The following is a 26220-nucleotide window of genomic DNA, read 5'->3' on the forward strand; positions in this document are numbered from 1 at the left end:
CAAAGAAATGAAAATAAAACCCCAGTACCATGTGGGGCCTGCCAAGTTGGCCTAGGTTTTAAAAAACATATAACGCTCCAGATTAAACATGACAACTCAGCCGTGTACGAGCTGCGTTTAGATCGGGGGAGGGGGCGACGCTAGGGGATGTTACTGGAATACGTGGGAAATTTTGAAGATGGAGTGTGGATTAGAGAATAATAGCTTCGAATCAAGGCTAAATTCTGACGTTGGTCATTGTTCAGTGGTTACACAAGAAGTGGTTGGGACACACGCACTGAAATATTTGAAGGCGAAAGGTCATATACCTGCAGCTCGCTCTCAAATTGTTCAGCAAAGAAAGGGGAGGAGGAGGAGGGGGACAGGAGCAAATGGGGGAAATGTTAGCACTTGGTGAATCTGGGTAAAGGGAGTGGTTCTTTGTACCATTCCTGCAATCTTTCTGTAAATTTGAAATTATATGAAAAGTAAGAAAAAATAGCTTGCAATGGTCCATGCTGGCAGGGAGCAGGGACAGGAGAACTCTTGTCAGGCCAGAGGGCACACGTGTCCTGAAGGAGAATAAGGCAATAGATGACACAATTTTGACCCAGCAGTTCTGGCTTTTCGGCTTCTCGGTGGTGAGTTCGCCTAAGGATAGAGCCAGGGAGGAGCAAAAGACTGTGCGGCACCAGTTGGCACTGAAGCACCGAAGGTTCGGCAATGGCTCAGCCAAACGAAAGATGGCACGTTTGCGGTGGGACACCATGCGCCATTGGACCGATTGTTCTCACCGTACATTAACAAAAGGCTCCAAGACACCCTGTTCAGTGTGCTCTCTGTGTTGAGCATCAGTCCAAACCAAACCAAACTGTGAGTGTGCCCTGGCTGGTGTGGCTCAGTGGATTGAGCACTGGCCTGAGAACCAAAATGTTACTGGGTTGATTCCAATCAGGCACATGCCTGGGTTGCAGGCTCGGGGCTTGAGAGAGGCAACCAATCAGTGTTTCTTTCACACATTGAAATTGCTCTCCCTTCCTCTCTCCCTTCCCCTCTCTCTAAAAAATAAATACATAAAATCTTCAAACTGTATGAAGTATGAGTATATGTCTCCATTTCAAGCTTCTTGAGCCTGGGAATCAAATCTTTTTTCTCATTGTAGTCCCAGTGCCCAGGACACTGCTGGCCCCAGTAAGTGGTGGCGAGAGTTTGTTTAATGAATGAGTAAACAGCCATAGTATAAAAGACCAGGAAGAGGTACTTCGAAGTGTACAGAGCAGTATTTCTAGTGGTGTGAATACAAGGGGGTCTTAATTTTCTTCTTTTCATCCAACTGTTTGGTCTGAATGCTCTACGATGAATGTTGACCAGTTTTCCAGTAAATTATTTAAAACAATAGATGCTAGTAGTTAAAACGATGGTGAATTATTTACAACAATTGTAGATTATTTAAAACAGTACATGCAAGGCGGGAGGGGGGAAGTAGCCTTTGTCTCAGGGCTATTCAATACAGGATCTGTCTGGAAAAGGTTCCGGGTCACCTTAGACCCCCTGGAAACGGTCCCGCCAACGCCCAGAGTGCAGCGGCACTCCCACCTCCCGGGGGGCCCGGAGGGGCTGTGGCCTGATGCAAGCCCCGCCTCTCCCCAGCCTCAGCCTTCTCCCTGCGGAGCAGGGTGAGGATACAGGGAGCATCCAGCACCGAGCTGTGCGGTCAGCCTCCAAACATGCTGCGGAGAGCTGGTAGGGGTGGGGGGCAGATTATTGCCCCATTTAATGACAAGGTGACTGAGGTCCAGAGGCTGGAATTCGAACCCCAGTGGGGCTGATTTTTATGGTATCTGTTCCTTCCCCCTGTTTGCGGGTACCTGGGGCGCCTCCCAAGCTCGCTCACACTCTGCCTAAGAGCTGACCTGCCCAGGGACGGTGAAGCTCTCGAGGGTGCCTCCATCCCATGAGTGTCTCTGGAGAGAGCAGAGTGTCCCGCCAGGGTGATGAACGGCTGTTCTCAAGTCCTGGCTGAGACTTGTCACCTCTCCGACCCGAGGAATGATTCATAGCTGACCCCTCTCTCCCAGCATGAGAGCCTGTCCAGACCATCTGGAAGACACGCAGCCTGTCGTTTGCTCATTGCAAGACGGTTGTTGACAAAACCCAGGCCGCGTTTCTAATAAAAAGCCAAGTGAGGATTTTGAAAAATTAATGCACCTTATTTTTTTTAGAACCATTTTAAGTTTACAGAAAAATCAATTGAGCAGAAAGTACACAGTCCCTCTGTAGCCCCCTCCCATTGCATTGTGGGGCACATTTGTCTAAATCAATGGACCAGCGTGGCTCCATTATTATTACTTAAAGTCCACAGTTCACAGAGCTCACTCTTTTTTTGTAGTTGTGGTAAAATACACAGAACTCAGAATTTACCATTTTAACCATTTTAAAGTGCCCAGTTCTGTGGCCCACGGCACTTTCACGCTGGTGTGTGCAACCGTCAGCACCGTCCAACTCCCGAACCGAAACCCTGTCCCCATGAGTGTGAGCTCCCGGAGGTTCACTGCTGCCGGTGCATGTCCTGTGTGTGCACAAATGCACGCTGACACACTGACACGCAGCCAGCATGCCGGGAGCACACTGGGGAGCCCCAGCTACCCCCCACCCCAGCTTCACGGGGTCCCAGCTCCTGCTCCTGACCCCTGGCCACCGCGCTCTTCTTGCTGTCTCCACAATGTTGCCGGTTCCAGAATGGCATATAGTTGGAATCCTACATACAGTGCGTAGCGTTTTCAGGCTGGCTTATTTCACTCAGCATGTGCATTTAAGAATCGTTCATGTCGTCTCCTGGCTTGACGAAGTCATTTCTCTTCAGCTCTGAATAATACGCGGCTGCCTGGAGGTGTTCCAGTTTGTTTAATCCCCAAATGAGGAATTTCTCATGATAAAAAATATATATATATATTATTTTTTATATATTTTATATATATATGCTAACTTTTGGAAACTGAGAAAAACTAGAGAAAAGAAAGAAAAGCGATCCACTGTAATCCTAAATCTAAAGGCCACACTGGGAGCATTCCACTGTCATTTCATTCACGCATGTGTGTGTGCACACCCGTGAGCACACAGGCATCTTTTTTTGGATTGACTGCATGGTACATAAAATTTTGATTTTTTTCACTAATTTTAGCTTAGCTCCTCTATGTTGTCAATTCTCTAGCAGCATATGTTTCTTGTGCATTGTTTTAAATGTCTGCGGTGTTTTCCTTTGACTGGGAACATCATGATTCCTTGGCTATGCCTCTATTTCTGGACACTAGGGTTGTTTTAAATTTTATGCTAATATAAATAAATCTACCTTGAAATGGTAGTGCCTACATAATTGTGTGATTTCCCCTGCCCTACTTGCTAAGAAGTGGAATAGCTAGGTTAGAGAGCATGAATATTCAAAATATATCCCAGAGATTTCTTTCTTTTTTAATGCATTTTTATTATGGTAAAAAAAAAAGAATTTTTAGCATACAGTTTAGTAGTTTTAAGTGTATCTACTTTGTTATGAATTATCTCCAGAATTTTTCACCTTGCAAGTCAGAAGCTCTATGCCCAGGAACAACGGTTCCCCATTCCTTTCTCCCCAGGCCCGGCGACCACTGTTCTACTTTCTGTTTCTATGACTTTGATTACTTTAGGCTCCTCATATAAGTAGAATCAAACGGTGTTTGTTTTTCTTGACAGGCTTGGTTCACTTAGCTTAATGTCCCCAAGGTTGGTCTCTGTTGTCGCACATGTCAGGATTCCCTTCCTTCTCAGGCTGAGTAGCGTTCCACTGCGTGGATCTGCTGCGTTTTGTTTGCAGCCGTCCCCTGACGGACACCCGGTCGCTCCACTCGTGGCCTTTGCGAATAGTGCTGCTGTGAACATACACCAGTGCCTATATGAACAGTATCTGCTTGATTCCCTGCTTTCAGATCCTTTGGTTATGTACCTACAGGTGGAATTCCAGGGTCATATGATTGTTCTGTTTTAAATTTTCTGAGGAACCTCCATGCCATTTTCCGTTGCGTTTACACCATTTTACAATCCCACCAACAGTATATAAGGGTTCCAATTTCTCCGCATCCTGGCCAGCACGTGCTATGATCTCTTTGCTTGTTTGCTTGTTTTAAGATGTCTCTTTCAGAGCCGGAAGGGATCATCTGTGGTCAGTCGTCCCCAAATTTCCTAACCTTTGTTTGAGCTCATGCTTCAGGGATGTTTGCCTATCAAACACATTTTACTGAGAATTCATTACTTCTCCATCTCTACCCTTTGGTCCCGCACGTCCACGTCTGGAGATTTCCCCTGGGGCGGGTGGCTGGCTGTCTTCCCAGTTCCCTGCCTCCTCTTCCTGGCAAGGGCGCAGCCGCGGCCGGGGCACTATTTCTCACCATCAGAATCAGAATCGGAGCAGAAGTAACTCCCGCAACTTCTGCGCTCAGCTGTTTAAGGGACTTGTTGGCCCTGGGTTTTCTCTCTTTCTCCAGCCTGTAAACACAGCACAGAACAGCAGTCCAAGGGGCGGTCTCTACATACATATACATAACGGGGAAAAAGGCTGGACCCGTTGCCTAACTAGTACAACCTACGACGCACCTCCTCAGAAGACGTGTGGTGTGCCTTGTCTCCTCAGTGTTATACGCTGGGATGTTGTTCGTGATAGCAGAAGACTGGAAATGACCTAAATGCCCACTAAACATTTGACTAGTTAAAGAGACGGCAGTACATCTGTCCAGTGGAATTCCATGCAGCTATTTAAAAATACGAAGGCATTTTTTCGTTGCTTTTAGAAAGAGAGGAAGGGGGAGAGAGAAACATCGATTCGTTGCCTCCCATATGCGCCTCGACCAGGGATTGAACCTGCGACCTAGGTATGTGCCCTGACGGGGAATTGAACCCGTGACCTTTGAGTATGCAGGATGGTGCGCCAACCAACTGAGCCACGCCAGCAGGGCTAGACTTCGCTTTTATGAGCAGTTTTAGGGTCACTGCAAAGCTGAGCCGAAGGGACAGGGATTTCCCATATGCCCCCTGCCCTGTACACGGCTACCCTTACTGTCAAGACCCCACCCCACAGAGCGGTGCCTTTGTTACACTCCATGAACCTACACTAACACATCGTCACCCAAAGCCCATAGTTTGCATAGGGTTCATTGTACGTTCTAAGGTTTGGATACATTTACAATGAATGTACCCACCATTATAGTATCATACGGAGTAGTTTCGCTGCTTTAAAAAGCTGTATTTTTTTTTAAAGAAAGAAGCAAAAACGTATATTTACTGCTAACTTTTGCGTTGTTTTAAAAAGTTGGGGAGAGGGCATTATTTGGATTTGCTTGTATATGTATAACACGACTTCCGAAAAGATCCCGAGAAACGCAGGGTCAGGAGTTAGCTGGCTCACCCTTAGGTGGGGGAGGTGGGAACTGGGCAGGTGGGGGTCAGGGTGCAAGGAAGACCTCCACAGTCTCTTCAAGTATTTTGACGTTAGAGCCATGTGCAAGTGTTACCTATTCAAAAAGTTAAGTAATTCTTTTTTCCATTTTATTGTAACTCCAAGTTCAAATATGCCGCGTTCAGGCATCTGATGTTGACTCTCCGGCCTGAACGCTGCCCACTGAATGTGGGGCTGCTCAGGGTTCCACACGTCACATGGTCTCCGTGCACAGAGGGCAGCCGGGCCACAGCGCCTCCAGGGCCCCTGCCCCGTGCCTGGCCCGCCTCCAGCCTGCCATGTCCAGGCCAGGCCCAGCCCTCCATCTGCCAGCCAGACAGGCAAGCTGCTCACCCCCTTCCTGCCAACTGAACATCCTAATTACACAATAAATACTAATTGCCCGTGACTAGAATCTTCCACAGACATAGACATTAACCAAAGTCTTGCTTAACGAGCCTCACCGTTAATTATCTGTGCTCACTGCTCCAAATTTAATTAAGCCTTGGCAGGAAATATCAATTGACAGAAGATGAGCGAGGAAACAGAGTTTGCAAAGATGCCCTCTTCTCACCAGGGGGCTTGGAAAAACGGCACCAAGTCCTCCTGCCAAGGCCCGGGGGATTTCCCAGAGGACAGAAGGACACTTGGGAAGGGAGTCTGCCGGGTGTCAGGCGACCCAGACGTCACTGCGCACACCATGTCATCCAGTCTTCGCAGTCACCGCAGGAACTCGGTCCCCACTTTACAGATGAGGAAACAGAGGCTCTGAGAGGACCAGCGACTTGCCAGGCAACCGGCAGAGCCAGGCCTGTCTGAGTTGCAGGCCCATACATCTCTGCTGCTCATTGCTGGAGGGATGGTCTTCATGATATTTTTTACTCTAACCTTGAATTTGTGGGGTTTTTTTCCCCCCAAAGCATTTCTAAGTAATATTTCACTTTAGTCTCACATTTGTTTATTAACTTGAACCATCCGAAGCCAAGAGAAACTGTGACGTACTAACAGCTCCCCACTGGCTCTGGGCTCAGACTGCCTGGCTCCAGTCCTGGCTTGTCCTTCTGGGCTCCCAAAGCTACTTGAATCTAAGGCTTGATTTCTGCGTTAATTAGAATAAGTAATGCTAGCTGCTACAACAAACAGCTTCCGAACTCCAGTGACTTGATAGAGTAAGAGTTTACTTTGAGGCAGGAGATAGACTAGGAAATCCTGAGACAGTGCAGCCCATCAGTCAGTACCCTGATGTCTGAGACGTGCCTTGTGACAACTGGTCATAATTAGCATTGTGCTTCCCTCCCTCAGTGGGCAATCAAGGAGTATTGTGGGAAATCGCATGTGTAGATGCTTAAGTAAAAACCCTATAAAGCCTGTGACTGTTCGCTAGAAGAGAGACATTCCCTGGCCAGCGATGGCCTGCTCCCGTACCTTGGGATGACGGAGCCAAGAGAACCAGGCCTGAAGCGACGATCGCTTTGGTTCCTGGAATAAGGATATTGTGAGTTGGGAATCATTTTGACTTTGGAATTGGTAAGATATGTATTTACTTTGGAACTACATATTTTAGTGTAACTTTCGTTATGACTGCATTTCTACACATAATACTTAATTGGGAAAATGCAGTTCTTGACGCTTTCTGATGATTAGAGTCCCTATCCCTTTTTTCCTTTTTCCCTTATCTCCTGATGACCTGGCCAAGGGCTGGGAGTAGAGAAGGGATTAGCTACTAGGAGCAAAGAAAGATTTCACTTGGAACTTCGGGGGTGACCCCTAACATACTGTGATGATGTGCTTGCAGCCATGTGGCTCTGCACCTTGTTTTGCTGTGTTACAACGGTAACTACAACCAATCATGACATTCCTCGGCAACAGGATGGAGTTTGCCCTGCCTTTTTGCCCGACCACGTCAGCTGCAGGAGGCTATGGGGCCATTTCAGGGTTTGGGCTCTTTCTAATTAAGTGGATCCTGATGATCAGGTTTCCCTCTTATCTCCCTGGATATTTTGATGGTCAGTATTGGCTGTGGTGGGTGTCCTCGGTTTTAGACTTTCTCCTGTTTCTCAGAGGATTTGTTGCATATGATGCCTGAAACTTCCTCTGGCTTGCTTCGCTGATCTTTGTGTGGCCCATTCAATTCTTTGTTCGCGGCCACCAAGAGCCTGGCCCCACCTCCCTCTGCAGCCCTTTCTTGTTCACTCAGAGCAAGTGGGTGATGCTCAGGTGGCCTGCCATGGGGCAGAGGCCCAGGGACCGGGCTCCTTCCATCCATGCAGGGGTGGTACCCCTCAGATAAAATTCTGGGGGCCCATTAACTTAAATGGGGGGAAATGCATGATTATTTTCTTTATTCTCTAACTACAGTTGAGCATTCTTCTTTAATGATAAGTAGAGACAACAAATCAGTTTTATAGCTGTGAATTTGTTACTGATGGAAGTCACAGATATTTTTATATCCCGTTACAGTTGTTGCAGACACTCCTTCATGACTTTGAAACTGGCGGTGTTAAACCTGCCACTAGATTGCATATGATCAAAGACTTTCTGTCTATAGACATTTGGCTCCAAGGAGCAGGCCTATTATTGCTGATCAACTCTGTACACAATAATCGTTCAGCCACAAAGTGGCGGTGGCGGCATTGCGTGCTCTCCCGTGGGTGAGCTGGCCCTCTACCCTGCTTCCTGGCATCCCTGTTGATGATTGTCTGTCCATCAGAACACGGAAGGAAGGGAGTCAAACCCCAGGTCCATGCTGCTTCTTCCTGAGAGGGCATGCTGCCCTGCCCCTGTTGGAATTAAGTACTCAGGTGTGAGGCAGGTGGGGTGGGGCCCAACTCCTGTGGCTTACGGGGCTATTCAACAGGAATCAAGTGCTCCTTTGTGGCTGGGGCGGGGTGGAGTGGGGTGGGGCAGGAGGGGGTCGCGCTGTTCCCCTGGGACGCCCCCTGGTGATTTAGCAGATACTGACCAGAGAAGCTTGTGGGCCACTGGCCTTTGAGCCTTATTCTTTGGTAATTCTGTCTCCCTCCAGCTCTCTGATGGTGCTGCACATGCTATAAACTGTGGGAACATCAACAGTATTCACTTAGTTCCTCTTTTACTGAGTCTTCCCGTTCAGGTGACCTGATTTTATAAAACGTGTTCAAATAATTAACATGACAAATGTTCTACATGACTGTATTCAACCTCACCAGCAATCATGTGAATATTAAACTGACGAGATGTCATGCTCTCCATGGAACTGAACAGAACTGCTCTCTTTTTAATTCTAATTCTTACTGCGGTGCGATGGGTGGCTAAGTTGGCACTGTCTTAGATCTGGGGGGCACTTAACCAGGTGATTTCAAAGAACGGCTGCGAAGAGCCTCTACGCTTTGACCCAGGGATTCCACTCGGGAGCGGTCCTGCGGCACTCACTCTCAGTTTTATATGCGGGCACACAGCTTTTCATCACACTGTTATCTTCAGTGGTGAGAGATTCTTTCTCTCTAAAATAGCCACTATTAATGGAATAGTTAAGTTGTAGTCCAATCACTTAGTGGAAGTATGGTGAAGCAATTTAGTATGGTGGTTAGCAACTTTAAAAACTCTATGGAAGGTCCTAATATGGAGATCTTAGTTTCCAAGTATCATTCTCCAAAGGAACCAGGGGGCTCTTTGCAGAAATGGCTGACCCTAGGTCCAGGGCTGGGAATGTTCCAGGGTAAACTGGAACATCTTGGTGTGCCAGAAAGCAAAGATCTGTCCCAAAACGAATGGGGGCTGGCGAAAACACACAGGACCTGGCTGCGAGGGTCACCTGCCGGCCAAATCTGGGACAATTAATGTATCAACAAGAATAACAGTGGATTTTAACATCTTCAGTTTTAAAAAAGAGAATTCATAACTACACAGTGATAGCATTTTTTAAAGAAAGAGTGGAGGGAAAGAAAGATCAGCTAACAAGGGTAGAGGAAGTGATGACAGAATTAGAAAATCACAATTTTGTAACCACCAAAATGCACTAATTCAGGCAAGGATTGCCAGTGCCTTCTAAAAACCGCTGAAATTTTGTTGAAACAGGATGTTTGCATGGTCTCCAGGTATCAACCCACAAACATTTATTAACCAAAAAAAAAAAGGAAAATGTACCTTTATGATGGAGAGATCTGTCAGGAACTATTTTAACCAAGTGATCAAACTTAGCGTCATTGACGAGTGATGTACTGACCCAACATCACTTATATAATATTCTTCCCCAAAATGTTAAACCTGAATCTGAACATTAGGAATCAGACAAATACATAATGGCGGTCCTTCTACAAGAAAACCGGCTTCTCCTCTTAAACATGTCAATGTATGAAAGACCGAAAAAGGGAGGGGACCGCTGTCCGAGATTAAAGGGACTGGGAGGCAGGGTAATCCGATGCAACCTTCGACTGGATGTTGGATTGGACCCTGGGTTAGAGAGAATTTTAAAACAGCTCACAAAGAATATTTTTTGGACTATTAGAAAAATGTGACCCTGACTGGATGTTAGGTAATATTCTTGCACAATGTTAAATTTATTGGATGTGTCAACGGTGTAGGTGTTACATAGGAGGCTGCCTTTCTTCTTAACATCCCCAGCTGAAATATCCTGGGATGAAGTGTCATGAGGTTGCGATTTACTTTAAGTTATTCAGAAAAAGAGAGGGAACAGCTGGGGCAAGGTATTACCAACGAGGGGATCTAGGTGAAGGGCATAAGGATCCGTGTGTTGCCTTTTCAACGTTTTTGAGAGCATACAATTTTTCGCGTCTGTTTTCATGAACCTGAGCAAACATTATACGGGAGGCGGCCATCGCAGTGTCAGAGGCTGTCCTGCCATCGAGCGGGGATGGAGAGTTGCGTGCCATTTGCATACACAAATATGCACGTGCCAAGTGGATGGCTGTTGTCTTTATCATGAGTGTCCACCCCACCTTTTTCAACCAGGAGCACCCTTATTTTCTGTCGGCACTCACGTCTCCCTCCTTCGGCTCATGAGGTTTGGACATGAGCACACGAACCCCAGCCATCTGTCCCCAGGGGCTGGTGGCCATGTGTCTTCTGTTAGTCCAACCAGAGCCAGTGTGACATCAAGCTCAGGGATTTTGGGGGACCCATGGGGAAAAGATAGTACTCCTTTCTGTCTTTTTTTATAGTTCTTTTTATTAAATTAAATTTATTGGAGTGACATTGGTTAATGACGTTCTATCAGTTTCAAGCGTACAGTTCAGTAATACAGCATCTATACATGGCATTGCACGCTCCCCACCCAAAGTCTAGTCTCCTTCCATCACCATATGACTGACCCCCTTTCCCTCTTCCACCTCTCCCTACCCACCTTCCCCACTCCGATAACCACCATACTGTTGTCTATGTCTATGAGTTTGTTTGTTTTGTTTGTTGCTTTTTGTTTTATATCTCACATATGGGTGAAAACATATAGTTCTTGTCCGTTTCTGCCTGACTTTTTTCGCTTAGCATGATACCCTAAAGAGCCATCCATGGTGTCACAAAGGGCAGTATTTCATCTTTTCTCATGGCTAAGTAGTATTCCATTGTATAGGTGTGCCTACCACATCTTCTTTATCCAGCCCTCTGTCAAGGGACACTTCGGTTATTTCCATGTCTGAGCTACTGTGAATAATGCTGCAATGAACATAGGGACACATCTATCTTTATGAATAAATGTTTTGTTTTTCGGGTAGATACCCAGAAGAGGGCCTGCTGGGTCCTATGGAAGCTCCATGCTTCATTTCCTCGAGGAACCGCCACATGGCTTCCCGGAGTGGCTGGCAGCGCCCTTTTCCACCAAGGCTGCCAAGCTGAGAGGGTGTGAACTGAAGCAGCGTGGTCGTCTTGGTTCGGAGCGTAGCTGCCTGCGAATCACGCTGACAGAGGAGCGCTGAGAAGGAAGGAGAAAGACACCAGTGTAGTGTTTGGTCACCTGGATCTAAACATGTCTGAAGTTAGGTGAACCTGTAGCTTTCCTTCTGCTTATACCAGTTTGAGCTGGTGCCTCCAATCTGCCCAAGGAGCTCTGGCCACTACAGTATGGACACGCTCAGAAAGGTGTATGGTAAGTTCCCCCTTAACACTAGTGATGGGTTCTATGGCTTTATGTGAAACCATGTATAAATGAAGCCCATCTTACCGCAGGCTAATGGATAGCAACAAGAGTTAAGTTCCTGCAGCATCTCCTCAATGTCATAATGAACCCACATTGAATGAAATGACACTATTCCAGGACCTGTTGTATTAGTTTTCTACTGCTGTGTAATAAATTACTGTAAGTCCGGTGCCTGAAAACAACATTTATTTATTGCCTCGCAGTTTCTCTGGGTCAGGCACAGCTTAGCGGTGTCCCCCGTTCTGGCTCTCTCACCGCTGCCGTCAGAATGCCAGCCAGGGCTGAGGTCTATTCTGGAAGCTTGACTGGAGGAAGTTCTGCCAAGAAGCTCACTCGGCTCGACAGCGGAATTCACTTCCCTGCAGGTGTATGACTGGGGGCCCCGACTTTTGCCTGGCCATCGGCTGGAGGCGGCCGTAAGGTCCTCACGCTGCCCAAGGTCCCTTGACTCAGGGGCTTCCTCAACACAGCCAGTCACTTCAGCAGGCCCCCGAGCAGAGTCCAGTCTGCCAGGACAGACTCTAATAGCGCGTCCGGTCATCGCCAGGCTGGCAGCCTATCACCTTCGTCTTATAATGTAACCAAATCAAGACAGTGACATCCGTCACATTGGCCACATTCTGTTGGTTAGAAGCAAGTCACGCATGGGTCCCACTTGCGCTCGCGAGAAAGTCACACAAAGGCAAGGGCACCCGCAGGTGGGCCAGCTTAGGCTCTGTCTCCCGCAAAGGGCCGGGAAGATTCTATTCATCAATGGCCATGCCCACCTCTCCCCACCACTGGACACTTACTGGGTATTATTTACAATTGAGCACTAAAGTCGTTTCTTCCTAATTTAACAGCAGTTGCCACTGGGGAGGGGGCGGATAGGGATGTGCTTAAAGGGCCCTAGAACCTTTTGCTCTGTATACGGGAATGCTTGAAATTTTTACAATGAGCATGTATTACATAATTTAAAAATACAATTAAAATGGAAAATTGTATACACAGTATGACTTCAGATATGAGCTGCTTTTTCTCCACTTCTAGGCCTTCCTACATACACATACATAATAGGAAAAAAACCTGGAAGGAAACCAGTCAAAATGTGAAGACATCTTAGTTCGGACTGTCACTCTATCAGTGGGTGCTATTTTCTTCTTTAAGCTTGACTGTATTTTTCACAGTTAAGGAATACTACTCTCATAATCAAAAAACCCACAGTGATCTAAAAATGTTTAGGTCTCATTTTATGGCCAAAAATAAAGCACACCCTCTGCTAGCCTGTGCACAGAAAGAAAGGCCTTTGGCTGCTCGCGTGGCCAGCGGAGGGTCTGCCCCCGGAGCCGGAGGGAGTGAAGGGGATGGCAGCAGGGACGCACACCTGCTTCTACTCACGCCCATAAAGAACAATTACCTCTCATCAGAACGTATCTGGCTTGGCCCCAGGGCTAACCACTATTTGCAAAAAAAAAAAAAAAAAAAAAAAAAAAAAAAAATGACAGGTGTTCTCCAGCAACTAAAAGCTGTTGGAAGGCTCTAGCCAAGAAGGGAAATAGAAGACCCTGGGCCAGACAGACCGGGGGAGCTGACATGCGCAGCTGCCGGAGAGCTCAAGCCCATGGCTATATGAAAACAAACAGAAGATGTGTCTGGCCTCATTTTTATAGCTCATTGGAGGACCCTGATGGGTCACTTAGGTTGTTTGCTTGTCTGTAAAATTATGGAATTGAATATGAGGAGCTTCCATCAAAGCCAACTGACCAGAGCACATCTGTAGTCAAAACAAGCAAACAGAACTCACTGCTCGCCCCACCCCCTGCCCAGTTAGGTTTTCCAAGCTTGCTGCAGCAAAGGAGAACGTGTCCTCCGGATACCTCCACAGGGGAGGTTAGGGGCACTTCTAGGGTTTGGTTGTGTTGTGTGATCGCGAGGGGCGTTAAGAACTGGGGGCCAGACCCAGCTGGTGTGGCTCAGTGGATTGAGCATCCACCTGAGAACCAAAGAGTCGCTGGTTCGATTCCCAGCGAAGGGCACATGCATGGGTTTCAGGCCAGGTCCCCAGTGGGGGGCGCTCAAGAGGTACCCACACATTGATACATTGATATTTCTCTCCTCTCTTTCTCCCTCCCTTTCCCTCTGTCTATAAATAAATAAATACATACATACATCTTTAAAAAAAAGAATCGAGGGCCAGCTCTGGGTCGGATGCTGTCAAAAAGCAGGGATAATGTGGTGACTGAGTACCTCTCAGTGACTCATGCAGGAGAGAGAAAATGGGCTTGCGTTGTGATTGGTGGAAGGGCAGCAATTGCTCAGAAAGAAGCAGTGCTTGTCGGGAGAGGGGGGCGTTTAGTCACTTTTGTGCTCGCAAGAGTGGCCTTGACAATGTCTTGTCCTGAGTGTTGTTTACGTTCTGCTGGGGACATGGTTGGTTGACAGCAGGGTTGTTTCTACTTTCTCAGTCCATCCAACTTTACAATGAACGTGCCACCCAGTAACAAGCTAAACTTTGAATACATGTTCAACTCAGAAATTTAAAATTTTTTTTATCTACAGGGAAACTTGGTGATTCTTTTCAGCTCCTCCACTCTTAAAGAGGTCAGAGATGTTTAGTGACTTGCCCAGCACAACTAGTTAAGGAAGCCAGAAAGTGGCAGGAGCTTTAAGTGTATATTTCTTCGTTGTTACTCATCACTGTTCCTTGTTAGGGCTAGTTTTGAAGTTGTTTGTTCCAGGAATTTGCATTGAGTTCTCAATACATGTCTTGTGCTCTTCTAGGCTCCGACGATACATAGTGACAAGGTAGCTACACCAAGTTTAGAGGCTGGCTGGAGTGCTGCGAAGGGAAGAGGCCGTTCCCTTCAGCAGGAGCATTATGATCCGGGAACCACTGGGAGCTATGGGAGCTTGTATCTGGGGAGAGGCGCTGTATTTGCAGCCTTCCCCGGCTTCTAGAGGCGGCCTGCACTCCTTGGCTCATGGCCCCCTCCCCCATCTTCAAAACCAGCCGTCGAATCACTCTGATTTCATCACACCTCATTCTCTGACTCTTTGGCTTTCTCCTTCCATCTTTTAAGGACCCTTATGATTACCTTGGGCACAGCTGGATAATTCAGGACAATCTCCTTGTGTTATGGTCCTTAACCATATCTGCAAAGTGTCCCATTTGCTATTATTCATAGGTTCCAGGGACATCTTTGGAAGGGTTATTGTTCTGTTTTCAGTAGATACCTAGCCTGGTTTCTTTTTTCTTTTTGTGGGGGAGAGAGAAGGTAAAGTCTCAACTTCATAGAGAAAGTGGAATCTAAGCTGATGCCAAGAGGGAACAAGGGCCAAGAAGGGAAATGTCCTAAGCAGCGGGGAGGCCTGGAGGTGAGGAGAAAGCATGGCGCATTGGTGGGCACGTTAGTCAGCTATCGCTAGGTTAGGTGGCGGTAACAACCAACCTCCCACATCTCAGGGGCCCGCCCTGCCTCAGCAAAGGCTTGCTTTTCATCAAAGCTGCACGTCCACTGTGCACATACTCCGTGTCTTCATTCCAGGACCGAGGCTGGAGGAGCAGCTGCCTGGAACACATTGGGCTCATGGTGGAGGACTGTTAGGTGGCAAAACCACAAGATGACGCTTAAAGTTTCCAATGCCTGGGAACGGCACATGTCCCTCACACTCACATTTCACCGGCTAAAGCAAGTCAGGCCGTACAGCCAAGGCTGACATCCGCGGGCAAGGAAGGAAAATCCTCCCACAGGAAGAGGCAGGGAGTAACTGGAAAGTGAGAGCCCAGCACAGTACAGGAGACTGGAGAGGAGGATAAGGTGTGGGGAGGGGCTTGAAGCTCAGGGGGTCGGGTGGGCCAGGTTGCACATGGCCGCAGACCACCCTCCTTTGTTAGAACATAGGCTCTGTCGGCGCAGGAACTAGGTCTTGGCCTGATCACTCAAGCCCAGTGTTTCTCAGCCTTTCTTCCTGCTATCACTACCCTGTCCCCGCACACCCCACAAAACCTTAATGCCACAGATTTACTCTTAGGCACCGCATGAACATCTGGGCTTTACATATGAAAACCGTAAGATATTTGCCTCTTCCTAAGATCCAGTTTTCACCCATGGATGGTGAGGTGGGCCCCTGCTGAGAAAGCATTTTGTTGCCACGATCCCATTTTAATTAATTCTTGAATTCAATCGACTTAAGCCGTATATGCGAGGTAAAGCAAATTGCTAGTAGTTGATAAGTTTAAGTTTACATGCAGAAAACTTACTACTTTATGTAAACTCAGTTTAACTGGTACCGCAAGGCAAGAAGCCTTCAGGGGCTAAAGGAAGCTAATTCTATCTAGGTCTTGCTTTGTAGAATGTTCAAAAATGGAATCTAAATATCCTGCTGCTTTCAGAATCTTCTCCACTGTAAGGCAGCCTTACCTGTCTTTTGGGAGCATCCATTTAGCATGACTGAGCTTCCCCTGGTGATTCAAGGTCTCTACACTACGAACATTGAGGACCAGCAACATCGGGTCACCTTCTGCTTTTGTATTTTACATTCTGTGGCTCTTCTTTCCTCTTCCGGGAGATCCTGGCAAGCTGCCCAGTCTCAGTAGGAACTGCCAGTGTCCTTGGCCAGTTCAAGCTTCTCTTCTTTGCTCTGGTTTTAGGACCAGAGGCGCTCCACTCCGAGTGAGGGGCGGGAGTGCTCCAGAGGATCCGTGCGTGAGCTTAGCGCTTTGTCCCACTCGGCCCACGAAGTTCAATGAGCGTCACCTGAAGGCCGCTGACGCGCCAGATGCTGGTCTAGGCCCTGACGATGTAACAGTGTCTTTGCTAAAGAGCACTGTCTTTGTCCTCTGGAGATCAGAAACGTCCAAAGATGTCGGAGTTTATGAGCTTTGATAGCAGGTGGGTGGGGACACCCAACAGGGCTAAGGCTGGTTAGTCAAAGGGTTGGCGGGGGGGTGGCGTTTGCCTTCCCACATGAAGGGGTCTACTCTGGGATTTCATTCTCTGTTTGTCCTTGACTTCACCAAAGAGTGTTACCTGTGAGCGTGAGGACCGCGAGGTCATGGGGGAATGCACACTTTCACTCATTTGGTATTCTCTGTGATTGCATAGGAAAAGCACCTTCTCGGGTTCAGCCTGTCCTCACCTCAGCAAAACGTATGATGCACTATTTAGCATTTGCATGTGGGACAACTGCAGTCTCTAGATTAATTCTGAAACAGGTTTTTAAAGGTTTTCCCTATTTAAAGCAGGTAGTGGGTGGTTCAGGGGCAGAGAGTGTTACTGAGGAGAAACAAAAGGGGGTTTCAGATTCAAACTCCCAGTGGGCGGCCAGGTCCCTACCGGGTCGGCCCGCAGGCCTCGCCACCCGACTGCCGCCCCCGCCCCGCCCTCTCTGTTCCAGCCACGCTGTCCTCCTGGCGGTCGTTCCCAGCACGCTGCCCCTTCAGAGGCTCTGCGTTTATTTCACCTGCAGCCTAGAAAGCCCGCCCGTCCGTATCCTGTGTGGCCCATCAGTTCATTCAGGCCCTGCACAGTTGTCACTCTGCAGAGAGGACTTCCCCGCTCGCCTCCCCATCGCCTCTACACCTTCCCCTCATTTGATTTTTGTCCATCGCAGGGACACGAAGGGCACGTTTCTGGTCTGCCTCCCCCACTTGAATGCGAGGTCCACGAGGGCAGGGACTCTGCCATTCACCCCGCTACTCCCAGGCCCTGGGAGGGGCCAGCACCCGGTTCTCCCAACCTGAATAGCTCTGTAGTCTTGCTAAGACTTGAAATTATTTCACCACTTTTTTTCCCCCCCGAGACATCTCCTATAAGGCTTCTGTACGTGACACACTGGACACTCAAGTGTTCTTACAAAAGAAAGTTTCACTTATCTCGAGGTATTTGAGTGTCTGGGGAAGTTCGGAATCATTTCATCCATGTTCTCACGTGGGAAACTTAACAGGAATACTGGTTTCAACATGTTCAGGATAATCACTAAGACATTTTGTCTGTCATTTCTGTTTTGGACAATCACAGCCTCACATGCCCTAGACCATTAGTCCCTGAGGACTCTCTTTGGCTTTTCCCGTTCTTTCCTTCTGCTCCATCCAGACCAAGAGACCCATACTGGCCTTTTCCAAGACAGCCGGCCTCCTGGGGCACATGGCAGCTGCAGCCCAGTGAGGCTCATCTGAGTTGTTTTTGCCCCTACAGGGTGAGTTGGATGGAAGCTTCTGAAACCCAGGCCAAGGCCCAGATAGGCATTCTCCTCCCTCATCAACAGCACCTACAGGCTGCGCCTCGGTCCACACTCTGTGTAACAGAGTCCCTGCTCTTCCTTTCTGGTCTGTACCAATAGAAATGGTCATTTACGGTAGGCACAAAGTCTAGAGAAAGTTTTCTTATATTCGTCTTACTTTTAAATGGACACGTGCAGAACGGTACAATAATGTGTGTGTGTGTGTGTATACACATATAAAATGTCTTTAAGTGAATACATTAGATTAAGAAGAAAAAATATTTGGCTCTCACGCAATCCTTTTAATGAGGTTAAGAAGGCTCCATGTTACCTGAGGAGAAGCGAATGGGAGCACCCTTTAAAATCCCCCAAAGTGTGTGTTAGTGGGGTCCCGGATATTGAAACTGAAAAAGATCTCAGTAACTGCTGAAAAATAATCTCGGAAACACTTTGTCAAACTATTTCCAGAGCCAAGAATGTGTAAAAGCTGAACAAAAGATTTAGAGCCATCCCAACAAAAGCCAGGACACGCAGAGACAGGAAGTCTGGAACACATGATGATGAAGCACGTGTTGTTTTCCATTTTAAGTATGTAACCTGGTTTTAATCATTTTCCAGAAATGTTTCCAAATTAAAAGAGAGGGGGAAAAGAACTTTAAAAGATATTAACAAGACTAAACTCTTCATTCTGTTTGAGATCAGCGCTGACCTCGCAACTCTGACTCTGATAGGTTAGCACACCTGAGTAAGAATTGTGATTGTAAATCCTACAGATCTCTAACGCGTCTATGCCTATCCACACCACCTCATATCCACCTGCAGATGATGTGGTATTTTCTGCCTTTTTCTTTAATGCTAGGTTGAAAAAAAGACCAAATATACCTAGGATGAATTTTAAAACTCAATTTTCTTATGAAAAGAAACGTGTACATCTACTAGTGTACCAAAACCTCTGAACAATGTATAATTAAAGTCACAGGTCAAGTGACGTCGGAGTGGAGACGGCACTGAGAAGGGAAACGGGCCAGGTTTTGGGCCGGGCGCCGGCAGACGGCTTCGGAGGTGCCCCGACAGGAAGGGCTCTGCCCTCGTACGGCCCGAGAGCTACGCTCAGGTGGGCAAGAGTGGGTGTACGGTTGTGAGCAGGCAGAATGCAGAGCATATTCCTGTATTATTTATTAATTATTGTATTATTTTCCAGATGAACTGTAAACCTACTTTTGCCCCACACTGTATATTAATTACATATGAAGAGAGACCACCAGAACCCAGGGGACAGAATAATTCAGATGTGTAGGAAAAAAGGAAAGCCCAAACAGACAGTGTATTGGACTTAAAGCAAAGAAAATGTCTCTCATCAAAGAATAACTCCACGCTGGAGTGTTTTAAAAATGCAAAGGTTGCTAGAACAGATCTGATTCCCAAATGCGACAAGCGTGGGCTATGGATGTCTGAGCTATAGACTGGAGGTCTAGGCTGAAGAAAAGGAAAAAAGGCAGAGAAAGACAGCGACTGATGCGCGAGTGAGGCGCGGAGGGAGACAGCGCAGGGGGAAAGGGGAGGAGGGGACAGTGCACACACTGGGGCCGGGGCAGCCCCCCCAGAACCAACTACAAGTGACGTCAGCAGCTGCTCTCTGCCTCTGTCATCCGGCGAGATATCCGGGTCTTATTTAATGGGGCTGAAAAACTATCATTTTAAAAAAGAGAAATGCACAGTACATTTTATTTATGTTTATAAAAAGATTTATACCAATCAGACCTTTAACATGTAAATACATAAATCTCTCTTTGCAAAGTTAAACATAGGAAAATACAAAAGCAGACTGAATTATCAAAAAGCAAACATTTTATTTATATTACTAAATACAATTAATTTCCCTGATTTTAGCCCATAACAAGTGTCACCTAAAATACAGGCTGGCCTGCACAGAGGTGAACAGCCCAGCATGTGTGTGTCGACCGACACACACACACACTGAACGACCGACCCCAGGAAAAGCGGAGCTGAGCTCGTCCAACTGTCTTTTAGAAATTCTTACCATTTGAAGGAAATTAGAGGCAGATTTGACTTAAGTAGCAGAGTACTTGTATAATAACTTAAAAAGTTAAAAGCTTGTAGTGATAAAATAATCTTGTGCACTCTCCTCAGGAATTTTAGCCATTGACCTTTTTGCAGATCCCAAGTCTGGAAAATGACGACCCATCACTGAAACCACCGGATTCCATTCATTTGCCATGTGGCTGGTCATGGTGCATTTCTGGTGTGTAAGTCAACAAAACAATCATGACCCAGAGGTGAAGCAAAGCCTAGAGAAAGAAAACACAATTTGTGGATTAGTCAGTAATTCAAGCCTCACCACAGGCCTCCTCTGGGGTGCACGGGGGCCGGGAGCCTCGTCTTACTTGCCTTTGTTCCCTTGTGGCTACCCAGTGCCTGCAACGTTCTGGGGCTCAGTGCGTGTGCACTGGGCAGCTAATGCAGAAACAATGTGCGGTCTGCGGAGGGTGCTAGTTACAATGCCTGCGCATTCCCCAGTCAAGAAGAGAACGGCCCTCAGCCTGCTCATAGGAAGCACATGCACCCACAACTGACTGGGCGGTTGCAATGCAGAGTAGGTGGCAAGGTTAAAACTGCCCGATACCCATGGAGTGGGTGGAAAGGCTTCTCGAGGACAGTATGGCTGGTGTTTTGAAAGAAGGTTTGGCCATGCTTTGGTGAAGAGGGGATGGCACGCTTGACAGGAACACTGTGTCCGGTTTCAGAGGTGATGTGGGGTCCAGAACGGGACCTGCAGTGACAGTTCCAGGAATTGCCAGCTGGCGGCGAGGCGGTGACGCCGACGGAGGTGCCCTCACGCAGTGCCTTTCCTTCAGCGACGAGCAGCGGCCCTCCCCGTGCCGACGGACGGTGCTCGTGTTCCCGAGTCTCCCACACGCGGGAAGCAACCCGGACGTGGGCATATCCTGCGTCCTTTCTGAGGCCGCTGGATCTTTTTCCTTTCATTCTCTCCATCCCCCGCTCCTTAAAAACTTTTTATTTAAAGGACTAACTCTACCCTCTAGTGGATCGCAGAGAAATTTCTTTCTAAGTATGCTTTTATTTCTTTTGAAGAAAAATATGCCTGTCTTAAGTCAACTCAGCTAGTTTTAAGCGTCCCCATTCAGAACAATGAGGGTTTCAGGCTCACAGGCCACAGGTAATGCCATTCCTAACTATGGTGACCATTTTACTATAGCTAAGAAATCTGAAAGAGAGTAAATCAACCTTGAGACCTTTTTAGAAAACAATGCAAAACACATGAAAGCAACTTTCCATGAAGATAAAAATGAAACCGATTGTTTTGTATTGTATTTTTATCCTAAGAGGGGCTTTGAAAGGGAGGTAACTTAAACTGCACTAAAATTAATTCTGTTGTAGGCAAAGTCTTTGAGCGATCCATATATTAAACATAATAAACGGTCCACTTCACACTTGTATATTTTAAGGAAAAAAAAATCTTAATTACCAAAATTGATTGCTAAATTCTTAGTCAAAAAGACCAGTAGGTGAAAAAAACTACTGAAAAATCAAATGCAGCATTGTTTATTAAACAAGTTCACTTACCATATATATAATTACAAAAACTCGTGCTATGGGGTATCTTCGGAGAAAAATTCCTAGACGGATACTGCAAATGGTGGTGAGGGTGGAGAGAAGAGAAGAGAATTAGACTAATAACAGATCTACCTGTGATAAAATATAATAATGCTTTTTAACATTTCACTCATTTATACTAGTTCTGTGGCCACCATACAGAAGATTTATTTACAGACTGTTGAATAATTACTTGAAATAATCATATAGAAACGTCATAGTGTAAATAAATTGTCATTATTTGGGGTTAAATAATGTGGTCCCTCTCTAAATCATTTTTGTTTTAGGAACTAAAGTAGTTATAAAACATAAGGCAAGTGTGAAAACACAAACAGGGAAAAGCCTGGCTGGAATTAATCTGCAAATTGCTAATCTGAAAAGCTTTTGCATGACCCATGCTTCTAAAAGGCACAAAACTATAGAAACTCAAGTAAACACTTAAAGTGTGAGGAACAATAGATGATGTGAGGACCTTATGGCTCCTGCCTCTTCGACACTTTTCCCCCAGCAAGACGGCTGCAGGTACAAGCAAATACACCTTTCTGCTGCTTTCACTGCCACTAGCACAATGCCTTGCGATACGTTCTCTAAAAATTATTATGTAGGTTGAATAAATGAATAGTTAAAATAGATGTACATATTAATTTGGAGATAATGATATGTTGCCCTCGGTCCATGGCTTCAGGAATCTTCCTTAATAAATCCTCCTCCTTATTTGTAACACCACAGCTATATTCTGATAAAGGTAAGAAAAGATTGCTCTTTCATGCAATAATTCACTGAAACTGTGTTTAATTATAAACACTAAAAGACCAAAAAGTTTAGTAGGATATTTAGACAAGAACTTTATCAAGGCTATATATAAACTATGAAAACATTTTTCCTTTAAAAGATAATAGATTAACCTGTTATACCACTGAACAGTGAAATAAACTATTATTTACAGTTAGCACATGTATAAAAGATATGACAGTGGTGGTTTAGGTTAAATTCATAGGAAGGACTTTTGTTTTTTAGGTCCCCCCTTTCCCTTGAGAGTCATCCCTGAGCATCAATCAGCGTTTGGTGGTTTCTTCGAGCAAGGCTTTTTCTCCATTTATGTTGGTCGCTAAGTATGGAGACCCACCTTTATCTGGGTGATTCAAAATCATGATTTTCTTGTGGTGTTCTAATCTTGGCCTTGCCAGCAGATGACTTACACCTAAAATAAGACTAGCTTCTTCCCTACTTGTTTGTTATTCAAATCCTCCTTCACCGCAGCATGCGAGGCCAAGAGCTGAATTCTTCTTCTGTAATTACTTGGCCTGGGAAGCGGTGTCCAACCCGTAGCCCATAGGCTGCATGTGGCCCAACACAAAATCAAACTTACTCAAAACCTTTTTTTTGCTCATCCATTTTTGGTATTGTTTGTGTATTTAATGTGTGGCCCAAGACAACAATTCTTCTTCCAGTGTGGCCCAGAGACGCCACAAGGTTGGATGGACACCCCAGGTCGAGGTTTCCAGATCTGATATACGTAGGGACCTGCACACGCAAAAGCTGCAACACCCAGCCCAACAGCTATCAAACTTCTTCCTGGTCCCTGGTCGACCTCCATGTCCGGCATTCAGTTGAGGGAGGCGACTGCTCGGCATAGCGCCAGCTCCTGCCAGCGGGGGTGAGGCTGCCAAGGGCAGCCGTGGCTATGTGGCCGAGGGTGACTTAAAGCAGCCCCTCCTTCCCTTCCTTCCTTATTTAAGACTTTCATGAACAGGTGCTTGCTGTTTGTTGACTTTTTTTTTTTTAATTGAGTTGTAAACTTTTATTACAGATTAAAAATGAAGTTCTTAAAAATCTCAACTTGACCAGATATAAAACAACTCAAAAACCTTTCAAGATGTATTAAGAAACACCAGGCTTCTTTTAAAAATAAAACAAAACAAAACAAAAAACCCCACGTCTGTCATTACCAAAACGAGATATCTTTCGGTAAAAATAATAAAAACCCCATGCTTCATAGGTAATGCAGACAGGTCTAGTCATCTGGTCAATGGGCAAAAAGCAAGCACTTAAGGTCTTCGGCTCCAATCTTTTGTTCATGTCTTATTGCTGGAATTTTTCATTTTTTTGTTGGATGACTAAGCCAGATGATGGTAGAGATTCTAAGCCGGCGTTTACTCAGCCCCGCCCTGCTCAGCCTCAGGAGCAGACGAATTAGCTGGTAAATCGGCTGCTTTTGTGTCTTTGCCATCTTGTGGTTTAGGGTTTTCTGGGCACATGTCAGTAACCGAAGCTGCGGTGGGACCGACACTGAGGGGACGGCTGACCTTGGATCTCATCTCCTGAGTCTCCTTGTTTCCTTCATTGCTGTCCTCTCTAGGCTGTCTTTGGCGAGGAGGGCCCCTGCAGAGTCGCAGTCTGTGGCCCCGATACAGTCTGTCTCACTGGCCCACCTGTTCTCCCGTGCCCTGGCTGTCCGCACCCCCAACCCTCCCCCCGCCCCGCCCAGGAGGGGCGGGACACTATGGCCGGCGCCGGTGGAGCTCCGCACGCAGTAAGGTCGGGCTGGCACTGTCGGCCCTGGCCTTCGGGTGCCCTCTGATCCCTCATTCTTTTCCCCAGTCTCACGATCCTGGTAATTCTGCTGGTAACTGCATGAAGGACGCCTGCGGCGCGGATAGCGTCTACAGTGCGTACGGCCTGCTGCATCTTCGCTGCCATGCACCGCACCTCCACCAGGGCCTGTAACACTTGCTGCCTCCGCACCCTTTCTCCTTCAGCAACACCCAACCCCACAGTCTCCGTCTCCACTGCGGAGGCCCCTCCTGGGGCTGTTCCACTTCCGGCGGTCTGCTGGGCGACTACGTCTTCCTTGGTGTCATGCCTACGGATGAGACCGCATCTGTTTCTTACATTGAATCATTTAATGTTCCCAAAACCTTCCTTGTAATGACCTTCTTTTCTCTGCAGGCTGGTGCCACTGATGGAAGGCCACTCCCCGCGCCGCTGCCTGTGGTGCCGGGCTCGGTGTCCGCAGCGCTGAGGCGGGCGGCTGCGGTGGCTTCTCTGGGCTGTGACGGTGACGGGGGCGTCGGCTGCTCAGGGCTCTCTGGGGCCTGCTCCCCACTCCTGATCGAACTTTAAAACGTTTCCTATATAAGATGGATGTCTGCTAATTGAAAAAGTTTATTTATAAACATATAACGTAAATTATGTATTATTTATGTAATATATAAACATAGTAAGTACTGTTCATTAGTAACATCTTTGATTCCGATCATATGACAAAGTAATGAGATAAAACAAATTGATGCATATACATGAGAGAGACTTTCTCAATGAAAGGTAACAAGTTTTTAAATAGAATTTATTACAGAAAGAAGAGAAATGGTCAGCATTAATCACCTTCAATAAAACATCATGAAAGGAATAAGGTAAATGCCACTTTAAATATCAGCTCTGCCTGATGGGACTTACAATGACTGAAACCACTGGAAAACGTTATGAAACAGCTGCCAGCCCGTCCCTCGCCGTCACCGGCATGGCTTACCTGAACTGGTCAATGGAACTAGCAGCTTTGCGGACTTTTCCATACATCCCTGCCAGGTTAGTTTCTGTGTCATTAAAAAGAACTGGAACGTTTCGCAGACGTGTGCCTGTTAAAGAAGAAAATAATGAATTGATGTATAGACACCAAAATGAACTTTCCAACAAAATTACAGTTGAATATACATTATATTACATATGGGAGAATTTTTCAAGGCCAATTTTCTAAGTATTACACCCAAAGATAAAATCAGAAAGAAATAACATAAATTTGATTATAAAATGTTTAAACTTCCATATCTCAAAAGTTAAAAACTAGGAAAATTATTTCTCTATGAAATTAGCAAAAATTAAAAGTCTGTAAATACCAAAGGTGGCCAGCAGTCAGTATTAACGGACACCTACCTCCTGCACTCTTAAGTAAGAGGGCGACTGCCACCCGTTCTACAAAGCCGAGGACTCCGCTGGGGTCCCCGGCCCAGCCACTGCCAGTGCCAGACACCCATCGCCTGTTCCCCTCTCTGGGGACGTCTAACAGGCACCTCAAACTCAGCATGCCCAAGGCCACGCTCCTGACCTCTGCCCCTGCTGCCGACCTGCTCATCCTGTAGTTTTGCCCATCTCAGAACATGACCACTTCATCCTTCCATCTGCTCAGGCCCAAAACCCCGACCCCTTTCTTTCCATTAAACTCCCTAATTTGCCAGCAAACGGGTCGGCTCACCTTTAAATAAATCCTCACATCCCCCACTCTGGTCTGAACCGCCACCATCCCTCACAGGGATTAACACAGCGGCTCCTCCCCGGCCCCCTGTTGCCACTCTGAGCTTTCTGCAGTCCATCCTGGACACAGCGGCCAGAGGTATCTTGTTAAAATGCGGGTCACATCAGCCACCATCCAAGACCGTCCACTGGCTCCCCCCTTAATTCAGGAGGAAGGCGCTTACACAGCCTCGACAGCCCCCTCCAGGCTCCCCGAATCCGCTTGACACTGTCCTCCCCTCGCTCAGCTCAGGCCAGCGGCACCGGCCCCCCCGACTCGTGTGGCCACTCGCCGGCACCTGCCCCCACCCCCGGGCCTCTGCCCCTGCTCCTTCTCCACCACACACCTTCCTTTTGCTGTCCTCGCTGCCTCCTACCTTCCCTCCTGTGGGGCTCAATAATAAAGGGCTACCTTTACAATGAAGCCCTCCCTGACCGCCCTCAGTTACAGTCCCGTCTCCACCCCTCGCCGCCACTGCGCTGCCTCACACGCTCCCTTCACAGCCTGTCTCCTCCCTGATGACAC

The 26220-nt window shown here is 47.0% G+C and overlaps 1 protein-coding gene across 2 annotated transcripts in view; it reads right to left on the bottom strand.

The window, feature by feature from the left end:
* Positions 1-19536: 19536 nt before the first annotated feature.
* The window catches only part of GOLGA5 (golgin A5), a 37871-nt gene continuing 31187 nt past the window's right edge, over positions 19537-26220 (bottom strand). For both annotated transcript variants that reach the window (XM_054567111.1, XM_054567112.1), the window contains exons 11-13: positions 24937-25042; positions 21378-21441; positions 19537-20080 (exon numbers count right to left, since the gene is read on the bottom strand). In XM_054567111.1, coding sequence (XP_054423086.1) covers positions 20000-20080; positions 21378-21441; positions 24937-25042 — 251 coding nt within the window. In that variant the 3' untranslated portion in view covers positions 19537-19999. The remainder of the gene's footprint in view (positions 20081-21377; positions 21442-24936; positions 25043-26220) is intronic.

Source organism: Pteronotus mesoamericanus, unplaced genomic scaffold (genome assembly GCF_021234165.1).
Source record: "Pteronotus mesoamericanus isolate MK-2021 breed Mesoamerican mustached bat unplaced genomic scaffold, CSHL_Meso_final contig_182, whole genome shotgun sequence".
In the NCBI taxonomy this organism is placed as follows: Eukaryota; Metazoa; Chordata; class Mammalia; order Chiroptera; family Mormoopidae; genus Pteronotus; species Pteronotus mesoamericanus.